Source organism: Panthera onca, chromosome F2 (genome assembly GCF_046562875.1).
Source record: "Panthera onca isolate mPanOnc1 chromosome F2, mPanOnc1 haplotype 2, whole genome shotgun sequence".
NCBI lineage: Eukaryota > Metazoa > Chordata > Mammalia > Carnivora > Felidae > Panthera > Panthera onca.
In genome coordinates this window covers 35,126,126-35,142,922 of record NC_138356.1, presented here as the reverse complement: position 1 = coordinate 35,142,922, position 16,797 = coordinate 35,126,126, and the positions used below count along the sequence as shown (strand labels likewise).

The 16,797-nt window shown below is 32.3% G+C and overlaps 1 protein-coding gene across 5 annotated transcripts in view; it reads right to left on the bottom strand.

Annotated features, from left to right (window-relative positions):
- CNBD1 (cyclic nucleotide binding domain containing 1) overlaps positions 1–16,797 on the bottom strand; it is a 456,861-nt gene that overhangs the window by 212,379 nt on the left and 227,685 nt on the right. For all 5 annotated transcript variants that reach the window (XR_013553368.2, XM_078441451.2, XM_078441452.2 and 2 more), the window contains one exon: positions 2,482–2,672. Coding sequence is in view for 4 of the 5 variants with exons in the window: in XM_078441451.2 (XP_078297577.2) it covers positions 2,482–2,672 (191 nt within the window). In the remaining variant the exon portion in view is untranslated. The remainder of the gene's footprint in view (positions 1–2,481; positions 2,673–16,797) is intronic.

Sequence of the window (16,797 nt, the reverse complement as noted above, 5' to 3'; positions counted from 1 at the left end):
TGAACACAATATAGAGTTTCCCCAAAAAGTTTAAAATAGAACTACCATACAATCCATTAATCTCATTTCTGTGTAGACAACTAAAGAAATGACACTCTCTCAAAGAAATATCTGCATTCCCATGTTCATTGCATCATTATTCACAATAGCCAAGATATGGGAACAATTTAATGTCTATCCATGGATGAATGGTTAAAGAAAGTGTCAATTGTTACAACATGGATGAACCTGAAGGACACCATGTTAAGTGAAATAAGCCAGACATAGATAAACAAATATTTTATGATCTCACTTACATGTGTAATCTAAAATAGTCAAACTCGGTCGCCTGGGTTGCTCAATAGGTTAAGCATCTGACTTTGGCTAAGGTCATGATTTTACTGTTCGTGAATTTGAGCCCTGCATTAGGCTCTGTGCTGACAGCTCACAGCCTGGAGCCTGCTTTGGATTCTGTGTTTCCCTCTCTCTCTGCTCCTCCCCCACTCATGTTCTGTCTCTCTCTCTCTCTCTCTCTCTCTCTCCCCCACATTCAAAAATAAATAAACATTTAAAAAAATAAAAAGTAAATAAAATAGTCAAACTCATAAAAGCAAAGAATAAAATGTTGGTTATTAGGGACTGCGGGGTAGAGGAAATGAAGGCATTGCTCAAAGACTACAGTTTCAGTTATGCAAGATGAGTAAATCCTAGAGATATAATGTACAGCAGGGGACTAAAGTTAGCAATACTGTACTGTATACCTGAAATTTGATAAGAGGGTAGATATTAAGTGCTCTCACCACAAAAATATAACTATGTGAGATGATGAATATGGTAATTAGCTTGATTGTGGTGATAATTTTACCTTATTTACATTTGAGATATACACCTTAAATACACACCATTTTTACTTTTTAATGACAACTCAACTAAACTGGAGAAAAACACACTTCATCCCAAGCAGAATGACAGATTAGTACTACTTTCACAGACCTAATGCAGAATTCAGAAGTGGTGGTCCCATCACATTCCCATTTATTCATGAGTTTTGCCCTCACCAAATGAACAAACAAATATGCCCTGGAAGAGTAGAGTTGACTACATTAAAGTGGACCAAGAAGTAGCTCTACTTATAGCTACTGTGTCAAGTATGGTATTTTTTCCCTCAAGTATAATGAAATGGCATCAGGTACCTGGTATGTGGCCATTGAGTGACAAATGTATTCTTTTTCATCTCTATCAAGAAAGATCAGGGGCACCTGGGTGGCTCAGTCAGTTAAATGTCAATTTCATCTCAGGTCATGATCTCACAGTTCATGGGTCCGAGCCCCACATCAGGCTCTGTGTTGACAGCTCAGAGCCTGGAACCTGTTTTGGATCCTGTGTCTCCCTCTCTCTCTGTCCCTCCCCACCACCCCCTCCCAAAAATAAATAAAGATTAAAAAAAAGGAAAGATCAGAAACATTACCTGCTCCTGTGTGATCAGCAACAATATACTTTTATATTCTTGTCTCATTTTTTATCTTCATCTTTCTTTCATAGTTTTATCCATCCTCATTCTTCTTGAACCTGAGAACGTCCTAGGTTTTCTTGACTTCAATCCGTAGTGCTGAATAATTTGGCTTTAATTGGTTTCATCGTTTTGTTTTGTTTTGTTTTTTCTATCCTAAACATCTTGACTATTCTAAATCTAAAACTGGCTTTTTTTTAAGCTACAATTCTAGTCAAACTACATTTGACACCCACAGAGAGTATCCAGAGATCCAAAAAATACTGAACTTTAATTTTTTGGCTAGCTGATAGTCTTGATAATACATATAAACACAGGATTTTCTTCAAGCAAGACCTTGTAATGGAATCACCTTGACTTTAGCATTGCTCTTAAGATAAATAGGATAAGCATACATTCTTAACTTGATTAAAAAGACCTTTCATGATTTGCCTCCTGTATTCTTCTCCTCAAATTACCTGTTCCCCCTCCCTATCTCAAACCACCCTCTTCCTCATTCAGTGATCCAATCACATTGGCCATCCTAGTTGTCCTGGTTATCAAATATACTATATAATCCCTGCCAGTGGGTGGTATGTTGTTGAAGGCATCCCTCATTAAAATTTCTTAAACAAATTTCAAGTTCAATATTAATAGTTTAATTTTCTTTTTTTTTTTTAATTTTAGATATATGTAGAGAGAGCACAAGCAGGGCAGGGAGTGGTGGGCAAAGCAAGAGAGAGAAGTTCAAGCAGGCTCCATGCTGAGCAGGATCCCATGACCCTGGGATCATGACCTGAGCCAAAACCAAGAGTCGGACACTCAACCAACTGAGCCACCCAGGTGCCCCAGGATAATTTTCATTTTTAAAAGATATAAATATTTTTAAAAGATTTTTTTATATTTAATACTTAAGAACTCACTCAAGATATCTAGTTTTACATATCAGAGATCAAATTTTACAATAATGATACTTTGGTTGCTTATGGAAAAAGGAAATATTCATTTCTTACCATTGGATCACATGAAGGTGTGTGCATCTCAGCAAGTATGTTTTTGAAGTCTTTGTTGGAAACAAATCCTTGGAAACTCTGAGGTATGAAAGAGGATGCTGACTCATTTTCGTCAATCAGATCTTTATATGCCTTTGTTTGAGGTCGAGCTGAACCTTTTAGTATTATATAAAATCCATCATTTCCAACCACTGAAACAAAACAAAACCAAAAAAGATATACTGTTGACTTTATTTCCCAGGTTCTTTGATATAGACATGACCACATCATATTACACTTGCATTGCTTTTAGTAGATTTCTTCTATTCAATGAGGACTCTAACATAGCACTTAGATATTCACAAATAATTTACTCAAATAAAAAAGAATAGCAAAGACATGTTTCCACATCTGGAGAATTTTTTTCTGACAATTACAATAATCAATCCTCATGGAACTGATAGATTCTGGAAAAAGAAACTTGAAAGCATATTACAGTTAATGGGTTTAAGACATTTTGAGAAAAATAGGATCAGAAAACTCCTTGAACTCTTTAAAATGTTACCTCCTCCTCAAAAATGCCATTTTGCCTATTTTATATAAGTAAGAATATATATCTATTATTAATTTTTGTCTTTTCTTTGGACATGATGATGATTGTTCATAGAAGCTAGTTTGGAGATGCAGATCATTAATAGGAGGAAGAGTTTTTTCCAGTATTTCTCATACTTCACAATTTAACTCTCCACAATCGCTCCTCTAATTCCAGTTTCTAAAGTTTAACTATGTTCCTGTGTAAGTTTGGTTGGTTTATTCAGTTGTGAGCATTTTGGATACAACTTAAATCCATTCTAGTTCTTCTGAAACCTGACCTTTTGAAGAAACAGGACCTGGGAACCAGATGATGTCATTTTCCAAATGTTTACATTACTTTTTAGGATTGGAGCAAATTATGCAAGTGCTGTGAAAAGAGATTTTTCTTAAATTTTTCTTATTATTTTGCTATAAATAGAAACTTTACAAATTGATTTTTAGGGGCAATTTTTTTTAATGTCTAAGCGATGCCAACTGCTTGCCTTTTCTGCTTTTTTCTAAATAAGTGCTTTATTAGTGGGGCTTTCTTGGTTACCATCTGTATACAATGACGACAGGATAGTGATTTTCAGTCTTCTTTAAAGCAAGGGTTGTTTTGCCTGAATACTTGAGCTTAAAATAGATGTCTTTCTGGATAGCACAATATCACTTGTCACTAAACATCTAATCCATGTGGTGAAAGCATTGCAGACACATTGCTTTTAAATAGCTGTCAGGTGAGCTGTATGGAACTACATTGTAGAAAGTACACTGTAAAGGGAAAGACAATAAAATGTTGTAAGAGTGGTAATGATTTTGATCAGTTACATAGGGGGAAAGGCAGTTGGGTAAAGCTGTTTTCCAATAAATACATTTGTATTTTGTTTTTGTATAGACTTAACTGGCAATTCTTAGCATAGAATAAAAATTGTAGAAAGAGGTACATTTTATGAAATAATTTTGTTCCAAAGGCTGCTAATTGCCTACCCAATATTAATATGCTCCTTTTTCTTTACCACCAAACCACAATTTTATTGAGTGCTACATACGCGCTTAAAAATTACGTTTTGCAGATATTCTTATATGCATCGCCCTGTGACATGATTCTAATTAATAAAACACTGGGAGAATTTTTGCTTTCCAAACGTGCATGCTACTCCTTCTTCCCGGATACCTAGAACAAAGTTATGATGTTGGAGCTGGAGAAGCATCTTGCAACTAAAAGGAAAAGGCAAGGAGAATCTCAGGAAATTCACCTTTAAATACGTCTTGTGACTTCGCATTATGTAACCTAAATAAATCCTAAACTTTTGTAAACTAGTATCCTTTAGTTCTCTATTACTCACAGCTGAAAACAGTTTCTATGAATATTGTACTTTCACTTAACTCTAACCATAAAATATGTTTGTTTTACTGATGAATGTAACTCTTCTGTTTCTCTGAAGAAAACCTTCCTTTTCCTTCAGGCTTTGGCCCAGTGACAGTGAACTTGAACAATTAATCTCTACTTACAATGCATTAGTTTTCACAATTACATTTTTTAAATATCTGTAATATTAAGGAGCCCCTTAAGGAGTTAAACTAATTAGAGGGGGAGTAGACTTTGAGATTCATGGAAAATATTTTAGTCAGAAAAGATTTCATCAGTCCTCAAATTATACTCACCAAAAGAATAAGTCAAATTACTCTATTCTGGAAGGTGCTAACTCCACTTATATATAAAGATGACAGTTGAATTTGAAATGGTAAAGAGAGGACTATTTTTTTACATAGATACCATGATTTTATTAGTAGTAATAGGTAGATACCATTTTAAATGATTCATTATATATTGATGATTCCTTCTTTCCAAATAAAGTACTACAAATGTATCAAGTGCTGGTCTAGGAGGCAAGGGGAGGGCCTAAGATTTGATCCTAGTGTTGCATTCATTCTGAATCTGGGAGAGTCAACATGTTCTTCAACTTCCAGTTCAAACCCTGTCATGCCAAATCGATTTATCTACATGTGTCAAAATTTTCTGTATTGTACATAATAAATTTTTATGTGGCAGTTACCATTGATTGAGTTTAAATAAACTATAAATTTCAAAACTGATATAAATAACTAAATTTTACCAATGAGAAGATTATTTTAAAAATTTTTGGCCAACATGAATTAATAAACTTTTAGAGATACAGATGAAAAAGACTTAATTATAATATTTGAATTAGTGAATAATACTTAAAATCTCATATTAAACAATATTAATTTGGAAATACTTCACTTAATATAAAGTTCATAAACTATTTTATTTAAACATGTTACATAAATCTATGTCCTTAGTTTCCTCATAATCACTTGAATCATTTCTCCATTCATCTAAAACAGTTCTCGGAAAAATTATCTTTACTACAATTGGTTTGGGATACAGTATATTTTGTATCTTTATGTAATTAAATTCTTGGAAATATTTTCCCAAGCTACAATTACTATAATTATTTTCCTGACATTGACAAGTGTTTTTTTAGCTGTTTAAACTTCATAAAATAATTGTTCAATTTACTGCTAAAAATATTTTTTCCAAAATTAAAAAAATACAGAAAAAGTACAAGGAAAAAATAAGAATCTCCAATACTTATAAAAACCAGAATTTTTATAAGTGCATTTATTTTGAAACAGCGAGAGAGAGGTGCCTGGGTGGCTCAGTCAGTTAAGCATGTGACTTCAGCTCAGGTCATGATCAGCTGACTTCAGCTCAGGCTCCTGAGTTCAAGCCCCACTTTGGACTCTGCACTGACAGCTCAGAGCCGGCTTCAGATTCTCTGTCTCCTTCTATCTGTCTTTCTCCCCTGCTTACATGTTCTCTCTCTCAAAAATAAATAAATAAACATTTTAAAAAGAGAAAATGCCAGCATTCAAACATACTTTAGGAAATTTATATTAAAAAAAGAAACAGAGAAAGAGAGAAAGATGAGGGGTGGAGTAAGAGACAGAGAGAGACAGAGAAATCAGAATAATTTAAAGACTGAAAAAATCAAATATTGACATGGATGTGAAGTAAATGGAATTCTCATACATTGTTGGTGGGAGTGTAAAGTTGTACAATTGCTTTGTAAAAATGTCTGGCAGTTTCTAATGCAATGAAACATACATCTAACCTGTGTTTCAGTAATACAGCTCTACGTGTTTACTCAGAGGAAACAAAAGTAGATGTCCAAAAAAGGACTTGTACAAGAATGTTACTAGCAACATTAGCATAATGGATAAAAGAACTAAAAGCTGGAAACAGCTTAGGTATCCAACCAGAAGAAAATATATAAAAAAAATCTCTGGTATATACATGCAATGGAATACTACTCAGCCATAAAAATGAATGAACAATTGATTCATGTGACATGAATGAATCTCAAAAATATTATGTTGATTGAAAGAAGGCTTTCATAAAGAGTACATATCATTTGATTTTGTTAGAGTTCTAAAAGTTTCACACAAGATAGATTTATACTGAAAGAAAGAACAAGAAAGAAAGGAAGGAAGGAAGAAAGGGAGGGAGGGAGGAAGGAAGGGAGGGAGGGAGGGAGGAAGGAAGGAAGGTAGGTGAGAAAGACAGAAAAGAGCAGTTGCCTCTGGTGGGTGGGCCAGAGATTGGCAAGAAATATGGGAAGAACTTTCTGAGGGAATGGTAAAGTTCTATATCTTGATAGAGGTTTGGATTAGAGTAATTGTCAAAACTCATCAAGTGACACACTTAAGGTATGTGTGTATATATATATATATATGCACATCATTATATGTAAATTTTACCTTAAAAAAATAAAGGACTGGAAAGAAATATTGAATTCCAGGTAAACACTGATGTGTTTAGAAGTGAAATGTCATTCTATGGTATGTTAATAGAATGGATATTATGCAGATGTAGAGTGGGGGAAAACTGTAGGAAAAAATGTGCAATTACAAGATGATAAACATTTTTTATTACTTTCTTTGTCCACTGTTCTGAACGTATTACATATATTAATGCTTTTTATCCTCTTAGCGATCCTATGAGTCAGGTATTAGGATTGCTCCAATATCACAACTGTGGAAACAGAAGTCACTGAGCTACTAAAAATCCAGCCCTACCTCAAAGAACCAGTAGTGGTAGAGTCAGTATTTAAACACAACAAATACTATGACAACCTGCATAAGTCAGCATCAGCACCTTCTCCCTGTCTGCTGCCCTGCTCTCTTTGTCTCAGTATATGTTTTATAGAACTATGGTTTCAATTGTGGTAAAGTAAGACTACATGTGTGACCTACACAGATGTCGTGTTTCATTTTAAGTAAAAAAAGCACATTTTAAAGCAATATATACTAGTTTAAAATGTTAACAAATAAAAGTCAATATATGTATACCTATAAGTACATATTTATGGTATAAACACTATATAACAAAAACAAATCTAGAAAGAGATTTGGTAGTATACTAATATTATAACTAATTGTTCACAAGAAAATGGAGAGTAATTTAAATAGAGATCATGGAAAAGGACATTGTTAATTATTGAGCAAAATAATAGTGCTTGATTAGGATTGAAACTATACCTGTCCTTAGATTTTCTCCATATGATTAATATTCTTAGATCTTAATAGTGGGTTGACTGGCTATTCCAAAAAAAAGGGCTTGTTAAAAAACAACCTTTCTATCTAGAGTTCCAAAATCTAGAAACATAGCTCTTTCTGTTATCCAAACACACTAAATTTGTCACGAAGAGCAAGTATCACATATTGAGCATCAAATATTTGCCATGCCTATGTTAGGTGCTTTAACGAATTTTTTAATAATCCAAATGTCATACATCATAGTACATTTTTCAGATGAAGAAATTAAGGCTCAGAATCATTAAGTAAATTCTTAAAAATCACAAATCATTTTAACTTCTGTAGGCTTTCAAATATGTTCCAACATCTGAAGGATACACACAACACATACAAACCCACAAAAACACATACATTTACATATATAGGAGTATTGTGCATGTATGCAGTATATTATATGTATAGTTATGCAGTATGATATTGTGTATAAGCACACATATTAAATAAAATGTATGCATATGTGTATATATAAAAATATAATTATAGGAAATATATAGAGACATATACACAGAAGTTACTTTCAGTGATTTTATAAAAAATCTCAGGATTAAACTACTTACTGCTTTGTTACGAAGTTAAGTAAGAAGTTGAGCCTCAATTATTTCCTGAAATTAATGTAACGAATTTTACTTTTCCTTATTTATTAATCTACCAAAATTAGTTTGGTAAAGATTAAAAATAAAAGAATTTAGAAGAACTTTCAGAAATATATGCAGAGTCAGATAAACTTTGGGGTGACTTCATACAAAAATTTTGGGAGAAAAAGAAAATCCTCAAACAAAAAATAACATAAATTGAATTAAAAATGAATCAAAAAAGTATGGACTATAACACAATTAACAGGAAATTCTCAGAATTCATGTAACATCTGAAATTGATCCTCTAATATATAGAAAAATGATGTAAACACAATAAAAAAGGTTTAGAGAAAAAAATTACAATAGAGTTAAGCTTTCAAAGAACAATCGAAATATTAATTAAAAATCACAAAGTGGTGGGGCACTTGGGTGGCTCAGTCGGTTGAGCATCTGACTTTGGCTCAGGTCATGATCTCAATGGTTTCATGGGCTTGAGCCCCATATCAGACTCTTGCTGATGGCTTAGAACCTGGTACCTGCTTCAGATTCTGTCTCCTTCTCTCTCTGCCCCTCCCCTACTCACACTCTGTCTCTGTTTCTGTTTCTCTCAAAAATAAAGAAACATTAAAATTTTTTTAACAAAAAAATAAATAAATCACAAAGTGGTGTTAAACTTATGAATTGTGACAAAAATATATTTATTAATAATGTAAGATAAATATAAGCATTTGAAATTCCTAAGCAATGAGAAGGAACATATAAGATAGGTTTCTTATTCAAATTTTCTAAGTACACAAAATTATTTTATATAAATTTTTGAAAAACACAGAATACTCCAAGCATCTAAGAAAAATTTGACTGTAAGAATTAAAACAATATAGATTAAAATGGCATTAAATCTTGATTCTCAGACTTTGCAAAAGTAAAAGAATTCAATAAAATCAAGTTGGTTAAGAATCAATTTCAGGGGCTCTTGGGTGACTCAGTCTGAGTTGGTTTCAGCTCAGGTCACCATCTCATGGTTTGTGAGATTAAGCCCCAAGTACAGAGCCTGATTGGGATTCTCTCTCTCCCTCTCTCTCTGCCCCCTCACCCCCACTCACTCTCATGTGCTCTTTATCTCTCAAAAATAAATAAAAATTTTTAATCCTTAAAAAAAAGAATAAGTTTCCTAAAATTATTTATCTAGTCAAACTTCATGACATGAAAAGGCAAAAAAGAATTTTTATAAGGACTTGAAAAAATTTCCTAGTGGAGGACCTCATATTTAAAAATATCTTTTAACCACACTTGAATTAGGTGAACAAAAGGCATTCAAAAGGAATTGAGAATACTAATAAGGGAAAGTTTACTCATTTTGTAGCGACTTTTCAAAAGTTTGAATGCCACATATAAAGTTTGATTAAAGCAAACATGTTTGCGATTTCAGGGCTAAGGATCTCCCCCTCACTGGTTCAACTAAAATCAACCATTCTAAAGGGATTTACATGTTTCAAAGAGGTATAATTGGATGAATAAAGTCATGTTGTCACCTGGCTAATTCTTACTTGGCCTATAAAATTGAGTTTAAGTGTTATCTATATACCAGGGAAGGTTTTCCTGATTAATGCCCCTCGTCTGTGATCTTTCTTCACAGAATTTCTGTCATGACACTCTGCATGTTCCATATCACCAATAGATTCTAGCCTTTTGGAGAAGGATCTCTGACATTTTTTTGTGTCCCTCCAGCCCATAGCACATTGCCTAGATTATTTTAGACATTTAGCAAATACTTGAATGAGTGAAAGCTTAGTTAATGGTCCTTATTATATTTCTCTCCAAAGCATCTAATAAAACCTTTGGGGACTAACTCATTTTTTTTCCCTTAGAATTCTGTGTTTGGGAAATAAAATAACTCTCCTTGATTGCCCCTTTTTTTCTCAGCCCATTAGATGGGAGTTTAGGAAAATTTCAGAAAGTTATGTGAAGTTTAAGCCAGGTGGCTTAATTCATGGTATCCTCATTATAAGTTCTAAGTGGTCCCAGAGATAATATAACAAAGGCAATGAATAACCTTTTCACAACTTTTACTATATTAAGGTATCTTTGGACATGAAATTTTTCTCTTTGGGGCAATTTTTCCACCCATAAGGTGCCAGGAGAAGTTATTTCAAGCACATGTCTCATAACCTTTTTTTAAATATTGCTATAACTTATGGAAGATGATCTATAAGTAAAACTGGATATTTAGTTTAAGATTAAAAAAAAAAAACTCAAATAAATATAGAGCTAACTAGAAGGGGTGAAAAGAAATTTATTTCATTTTATTTTGGGCAAAGACCCTCCATTGGAATAGTATCAATACTGACATTCCAGTCAAATATTGTAGAGATTTCATAAAAGGAGAATTTATGTTTATAAATTATTGGTGATTGTTTTTAATAACCTTAAAACTTATTATTTCTTAATATTTTTACTTAGTTCTCACAAAAAAAAGGACTAAGAAAATTCCATATTTCAAATTGCTTGTTCATATCTATAACATGTATGTTAAGAACAAGGCCTCTGATTTTTTTCAGTAAAATATTTCATTCATTTATTTAGACTCTACCTTGTTATCTAAAAGGAATTATAAGTAAGCTTATAAAAATGTATACATTATTGTTTTAAAAATCAGTGAAGAAATAGAATGAAGGAAAATTGAGTAAGAAAAAAACAGATAGAGGCAGGAATAAATTAAATTACAAAACAAACTCTGTAAAAACCTATAAATTTGCAAGGAGATAATGGAGCATTTTTTTCCATTTTCCTTACTTTAAAAAATTTTTAATATAATCAGTTATCTGATTTAGCAACCACGAGAGATTTTTTTTAATGACTTGACTGGAAGTCTCAATACCACTGAATATATTTCTCCCAAGAGTTCTCAAAAAAGCAAGCAATGTAGTGCAAACACATATATATTTTTCATAAAACACATTATTTAAAATATCTTGTACCAGGGTATAACAGACTATTTCTAAGGATTTAGAAATCACTTCTATATGGGAAGATCAAAAGGATGGCATCTGGGTATATGACTATTGGATTCACTGGTATAATCCAAAGGTAAGTATTACTTTATCTGAAAGAATGAGTGAGTGACATCTATTTTCAGACTATCAATGAACAAAAATTATTGTGAATCAGTACTGTGTATTCAAGATTGCATTGGTTGGAAATTACCTGCACTACTGATTATTGCATATATTAACTTATCAAATATTTATTGAGTGGTTATTTTGTCCCAGCACTGAAGGTTAGGCCATATTTCAGATTACGAACATAAGTGTGTTAGAGTCAACTCTTGTTGGGTGAGGTGAGAAGAAAAAATAGCTTTAGAAAGCTGAAGAATTTGAGGTTAAGTCATGCCTGAAGAAAGTGTTATAGTATCTATGCCTAGAAGTTTGCAGGTAGTAAATTAAGAATATTTTTACCTCTAAAAATAAACAGAAGCACCTACAACGCACAAAAAATGTGTTTTTCCTGACCTCAAATTACATAAAGTAGTTATCAAAAGCTTTCTGGTCTATTAAAACAAAGAAAAAAATCTCAGTAAAGATTTAAAAAAAAATATCTACTCTTAAGAAATATAACTTTCAGGTGGATTCTCCACTATTTTCTGGATTAAGATACACCCCTGGATAACAAGATGAAGTTTTGGTTCATGGTTGTTAATAAAAGCCAGTTAATCTTGAAAAAAAAATCCATATAAATAATAAGTTGAGCTTTAGAAATAATGGCTTACCCAAAGCCATTATTTCTAATAATAATTAAATATCATGAAGTTTGTACATAGGGATTCAAAATATGTTTTTTGGAAAATTTCACTGTGATTCCTAATATTAAGCTATACCACATTTTAATACTAAATTTGTAAATTTTAGTAAATTTTTAAAGTTCGTGGGAAAAACTTTGTGGATACAAAACTGATGATTTGACTAATTTCCTCTACAAAATACCAAATTTGGGGCCAATACATCATTTAAATAACTTTTATTATTTTACATGTTCTAACTTCTGACTTATGATAACTAAACACCATTATCTTCCCTAAGATCACATTTTTCAATGTTCTATCTTGTTTTAAAATAAACAGTTCTATATATTTTCCTTTACCACTAAAAAACCATCTTAACCCTCTTATTAGTGTCACTTTTACAAAGTGTCACACTGTACTCTGAACATTTGAAAGATGAAATTTACATTAAACACTAAATCCAGGTGTCATGAAAAGGACATATCACATCAAGAACCATTCTTCTTTTGGTAGATAAGAGCATCACCATGCAGAGCTCTTCTCACACTAGAAAGGATCATAAAAGCAACATTGCTTTTTATGATCCATTATGTGAGCAAAGACATTCTAGATTATGCATAAAAGAAGTGTATCAGTTAATGCTACATATTGCTCCATGAACTTTTTGATGATATGCATTTAAAAACACTGTTTCTTGATATTGTAGATGTGCAGGAATTTAATTACCTAACGAATTATTTTATTTTATTTTATTTTATTTTATTTTATTTTATTTTATGTTTTTATGTTATGTTATGTTATGTTATGTTATGTTATGTTATGTTTTATTGTATTTTATTTTATTTTATTTTATTTCATGTTTTATTTTTGCTTGAAGAGGCAGGAAAAGGCAAAAGAAAACAAAAGGTTGGCTTCAGATTCAAAGGCCCTTGTTTAACCCTTCACTAGAGTTGAACTAGTAAGGCTGAATTTCAGTCTTCAAACATAAGAAAGGGACAGTCCTACAAAGCTAAGATACATCTATCAAATGATTAAAAGTAGTTAAGGAATATACACATCATGAAACATTGTTACTCTAACATAAGATATTTTTTAAAAAGCTAATAGGAAGAAGTTTCTTTCTCCTATGGTAGTATTCCCCAGGTATGCTGCATAGAGCTGCTTCCTGAGGGGGGTAAGGAAAACACTGAGGTAACTTGTTTCAGCAATCATTTAGTGTCTATGTAGTATCCTGCAGGAAACATTCCATGCATGCTGGCATATTGAAGTCTTTGAACTTCCACAAATCTGTTTCCTCAGAAAACTAATTTCTGTTGGTTTGTTTTTTCTTTATATATTTAATGTTAAACATTTATTAAAGTTTATTGACCTCAACTTTCAGGGATCTCCAGGTGCTGGCATATATTAATGTATTAATGGTCTCCAATGGTTTCTGACTGCTTCAAAAAAAGTACTTTAAACAGTAGCTTATACAATGACTATTCAGCCATAGAAAGAATGAAGTACATGATACAATGTGGATGAACCACAAAAACATGTGAAGTGAAAGAAGGCAGACATGAAAGGTCACATATTGTATGATTCTGTGCATATGAATTTTCCAAAATAGGTAAATCCATTGAGATAAAAAACAGGCCAGTGGCTACCAGGGGCTACGAAAAGGAGAATGGAAAATAACTGCTGTTGTGTTTTGGGTTTCATTTTGGGTTGGTGAAAATATCTTGGAACGAGATAGTAGTGATGGTTCCACAACATTTTGAATGTTCTAAATGCCACTGAATTGTACCCTTTAAAGTGATTAATCGGGGGCGCCTGGGTGGCTCAGTTGGTTAAGCGTCCGACTTGAGCTCAGGTCATGATCTCACAGTTCGTGAGTTCGAGCCCTGCCCCGCGTCGGGCTCTGTGCTGACAGCTCAGAGCCTGAAGCCTGCTTCACATTCTGTGTCTCCCTCTCTCTCTGCCCCTTCCCTGCTCATGCTGTGTCTCTCTCTGTCTCAAAAATAAATAAACATTAAAAAAAATTAAAAAAAAAATAATGTGATTAATCATTAATATTATGTGAATTTTACCTCAGGTTTTAAAGACTTTATTGAGATAAAATTCAAATTCCATGAAACTCACTCTTTTTAAATGTATAATTCAGTGTTTTTTTTCTTTCCTTTTTGTTGTTTTTGTATATTCAAAGAGACATACATTCAGCATCACACACTAATGTTAGAATATTTTCATCATCCTCAAAAGAAACTCATGCCTCATGCCCCATTCCCCAAGTTTCTGTCAACTACTAATTCTTGTCTCAAATGAATTTTCCTATTCCAGACATTTCGTATCAGTGAAATTATAAATATCTATTGTTTTTAACTAGCTTCTTTCATTTAGCAAAATGTTTTCAAGATCCATTCAGATAGTGGCATGTATCAGTACTTCATTCTTTTGTATTGCCAAATACAAATAGAATCCTCATTCTATTATGAGGATATAGCATATTTAAAAAAAATCCATTTATCTTTTGATGGAAATTTGGGCTGTTTCCATTTTGGGGCTATTGTGAATAAATCTACTATGAACATTTGTGTACAAGCTTCAAATAAGTGTATGTTTTCATAATATCTGGTATATCTAAGAGCAGAATTGCTGGATCAAATGATAACTTTCTGTTTAACATTTGAAGAGCTGTCAGAATGTTTTCCAAAGTGGCTTCACCATTTTATAATCCCATCAGAAATGTATGAGACTTTCAATTTGTCTACATCCTCAACATTTATTATTGTTTATTTTTTATATTTAAACCATACTACTAGGTATGGAGTGGTATATAATTGTGGTTTTGATATACAATCCTCTAATGACTAATGATATTGGGCATTTTAATGTGCTCTTTGGCCATTTGTTTATCTTCTTTTGAAATGTAACTGTTCAGATAGTTTGTTCATTTTTCAATTGAGTTAATCGGCTTTTTATTATTGAGTTGTAAGAGTTCTTCATAATCTGGATGAGTCTCTTATCAGATATTTGATTTGCAAAAACTTTCTCCCATTGCAAGGGTTGCATTGTCACTTTTTTGATTGTGCTTTTGAAGTCCAAAATTTTATAAAGTCCACATTATCTAATTTCTCTTTGGTCACTTGTGCTTTCCGTGTCATGTTTACGGAAGCATAGCTTAACCCATGGCCACCAAGATTAATTTGTAAATTCTCTTTTAAGAATTCTATAGTTTTGTTCTTACATTTAGGTCTTTGATCCATTTTAGATTAGTAATTATATATGGTATGAGTTAAAGGTCTGACTTCATTCTTTAGCATGTGAATGGATATCCAGTTGTGCCAGCACCATTTGTTGAAAAAATGATCTTTTCCACAACTGAATTTTCTTAACACCCTTGTTGCAAATCAATTGACCATGAAATTAAAGCTTTATATCTGCACTTCAATTTATTCCATTAGTCTCTATATCTATTTTGTGGCAGTTTTACACTGCCTTGAAACTGTAGGTTTGTAGTAAGTTTCAGAATCAGATGTGTGTGTCCTCCAACTTTGTTGTTTGTTTCCAAAAAAAGTTGTTTCTTTTCTGGGCCCTCTAAATTTCCATATGAATTTTAGAATCAGCTTACCAACCCCTACAAAAAGACAGCTGGTATTAGAGATTGTGTTAAATCTGTATAACAATTTAGGAGTATTACCATATAAACAAAATTAGGTCTTTCGATCTATGAACACTGAGATATTTCTATTTATTTACACTTTTTCGTTAAATCTATTCCTAAATAGGTTATGTTTTTGAGGCTACTGTAAACGGAATTGCTTTCTTAATTTATTTTCAGATTATTTGTTGCTTGTGGTATTAATGCTCCTTTAAATATTTGGTAGACTTCAACATGAAGCCATCTGGATCTGGGCTTTTCTTTGTGGGAATATTTTTTAAATTACTAATTAAATATATTTATTTGATATAGATCTATTCAGATAGCCTATCTCTTCTTGAACCAGTTTTGATAGTTTGTATCTTTCTGGAAATTTGTTCATTATATCTAAGGTATATAATTTTTTGGCATATAGTTATTGTGTATTCCCTTATAATCTTTATTTTTATAAGGTCAATGGTGATGTTCACACTTTCATTGCTGATTTTAGTAATTTGAATGTTCTCTCCTTTTTCTTAATAAATATAGGTAAATGTTTTTTTTATTCTTTGCAAAAAACATAGTTTTGGTTTTGATTTGCTGTATTATTTTTATATTCTCTATTCCATTTATGATCATCATAATATTTAATATCTCTTTTCTCCTCTGCTTGTTTGGGGATTAGTTGACTTGTTTTTGCTTTTGTTTGTTTGTTTTAATATATAGCCTCTATGAATGGGCTTATTCCTGGAAGCCAAGAGACAGATCAAATTGTGACAAATCTCTTGGATGGAACTTTGAAGAGGGATCCAAACCTATTCCGCCACCTTCAGTGGATGTTGCTGATTTTCATGGCGACCATAATTGCAAGGCTGCTGCTGTTCAGGTTACTGCAGAACTAAGTTATAGTGTGATGGGAAGAGGGCAAGTCAAAATGCTGTAAAACTCACTCTTCTTACCAAGATTCCACCATTGTCCTTGAATAAATGTATCTTGGATTGTTGTAGATCTTTTTCAGAATTCTGAAAATTTGATAATGACCGTTTTGCCAATATTTTCTGTGCATTTATGGATTTCTGGAAGTCCTTCCCATGCCATTTCAAAAGGGCTTCTCTGGTTTATTTTTACAGCTGTTTCTTTTAACGTCCATTATCTGCAGCTGAACTCTA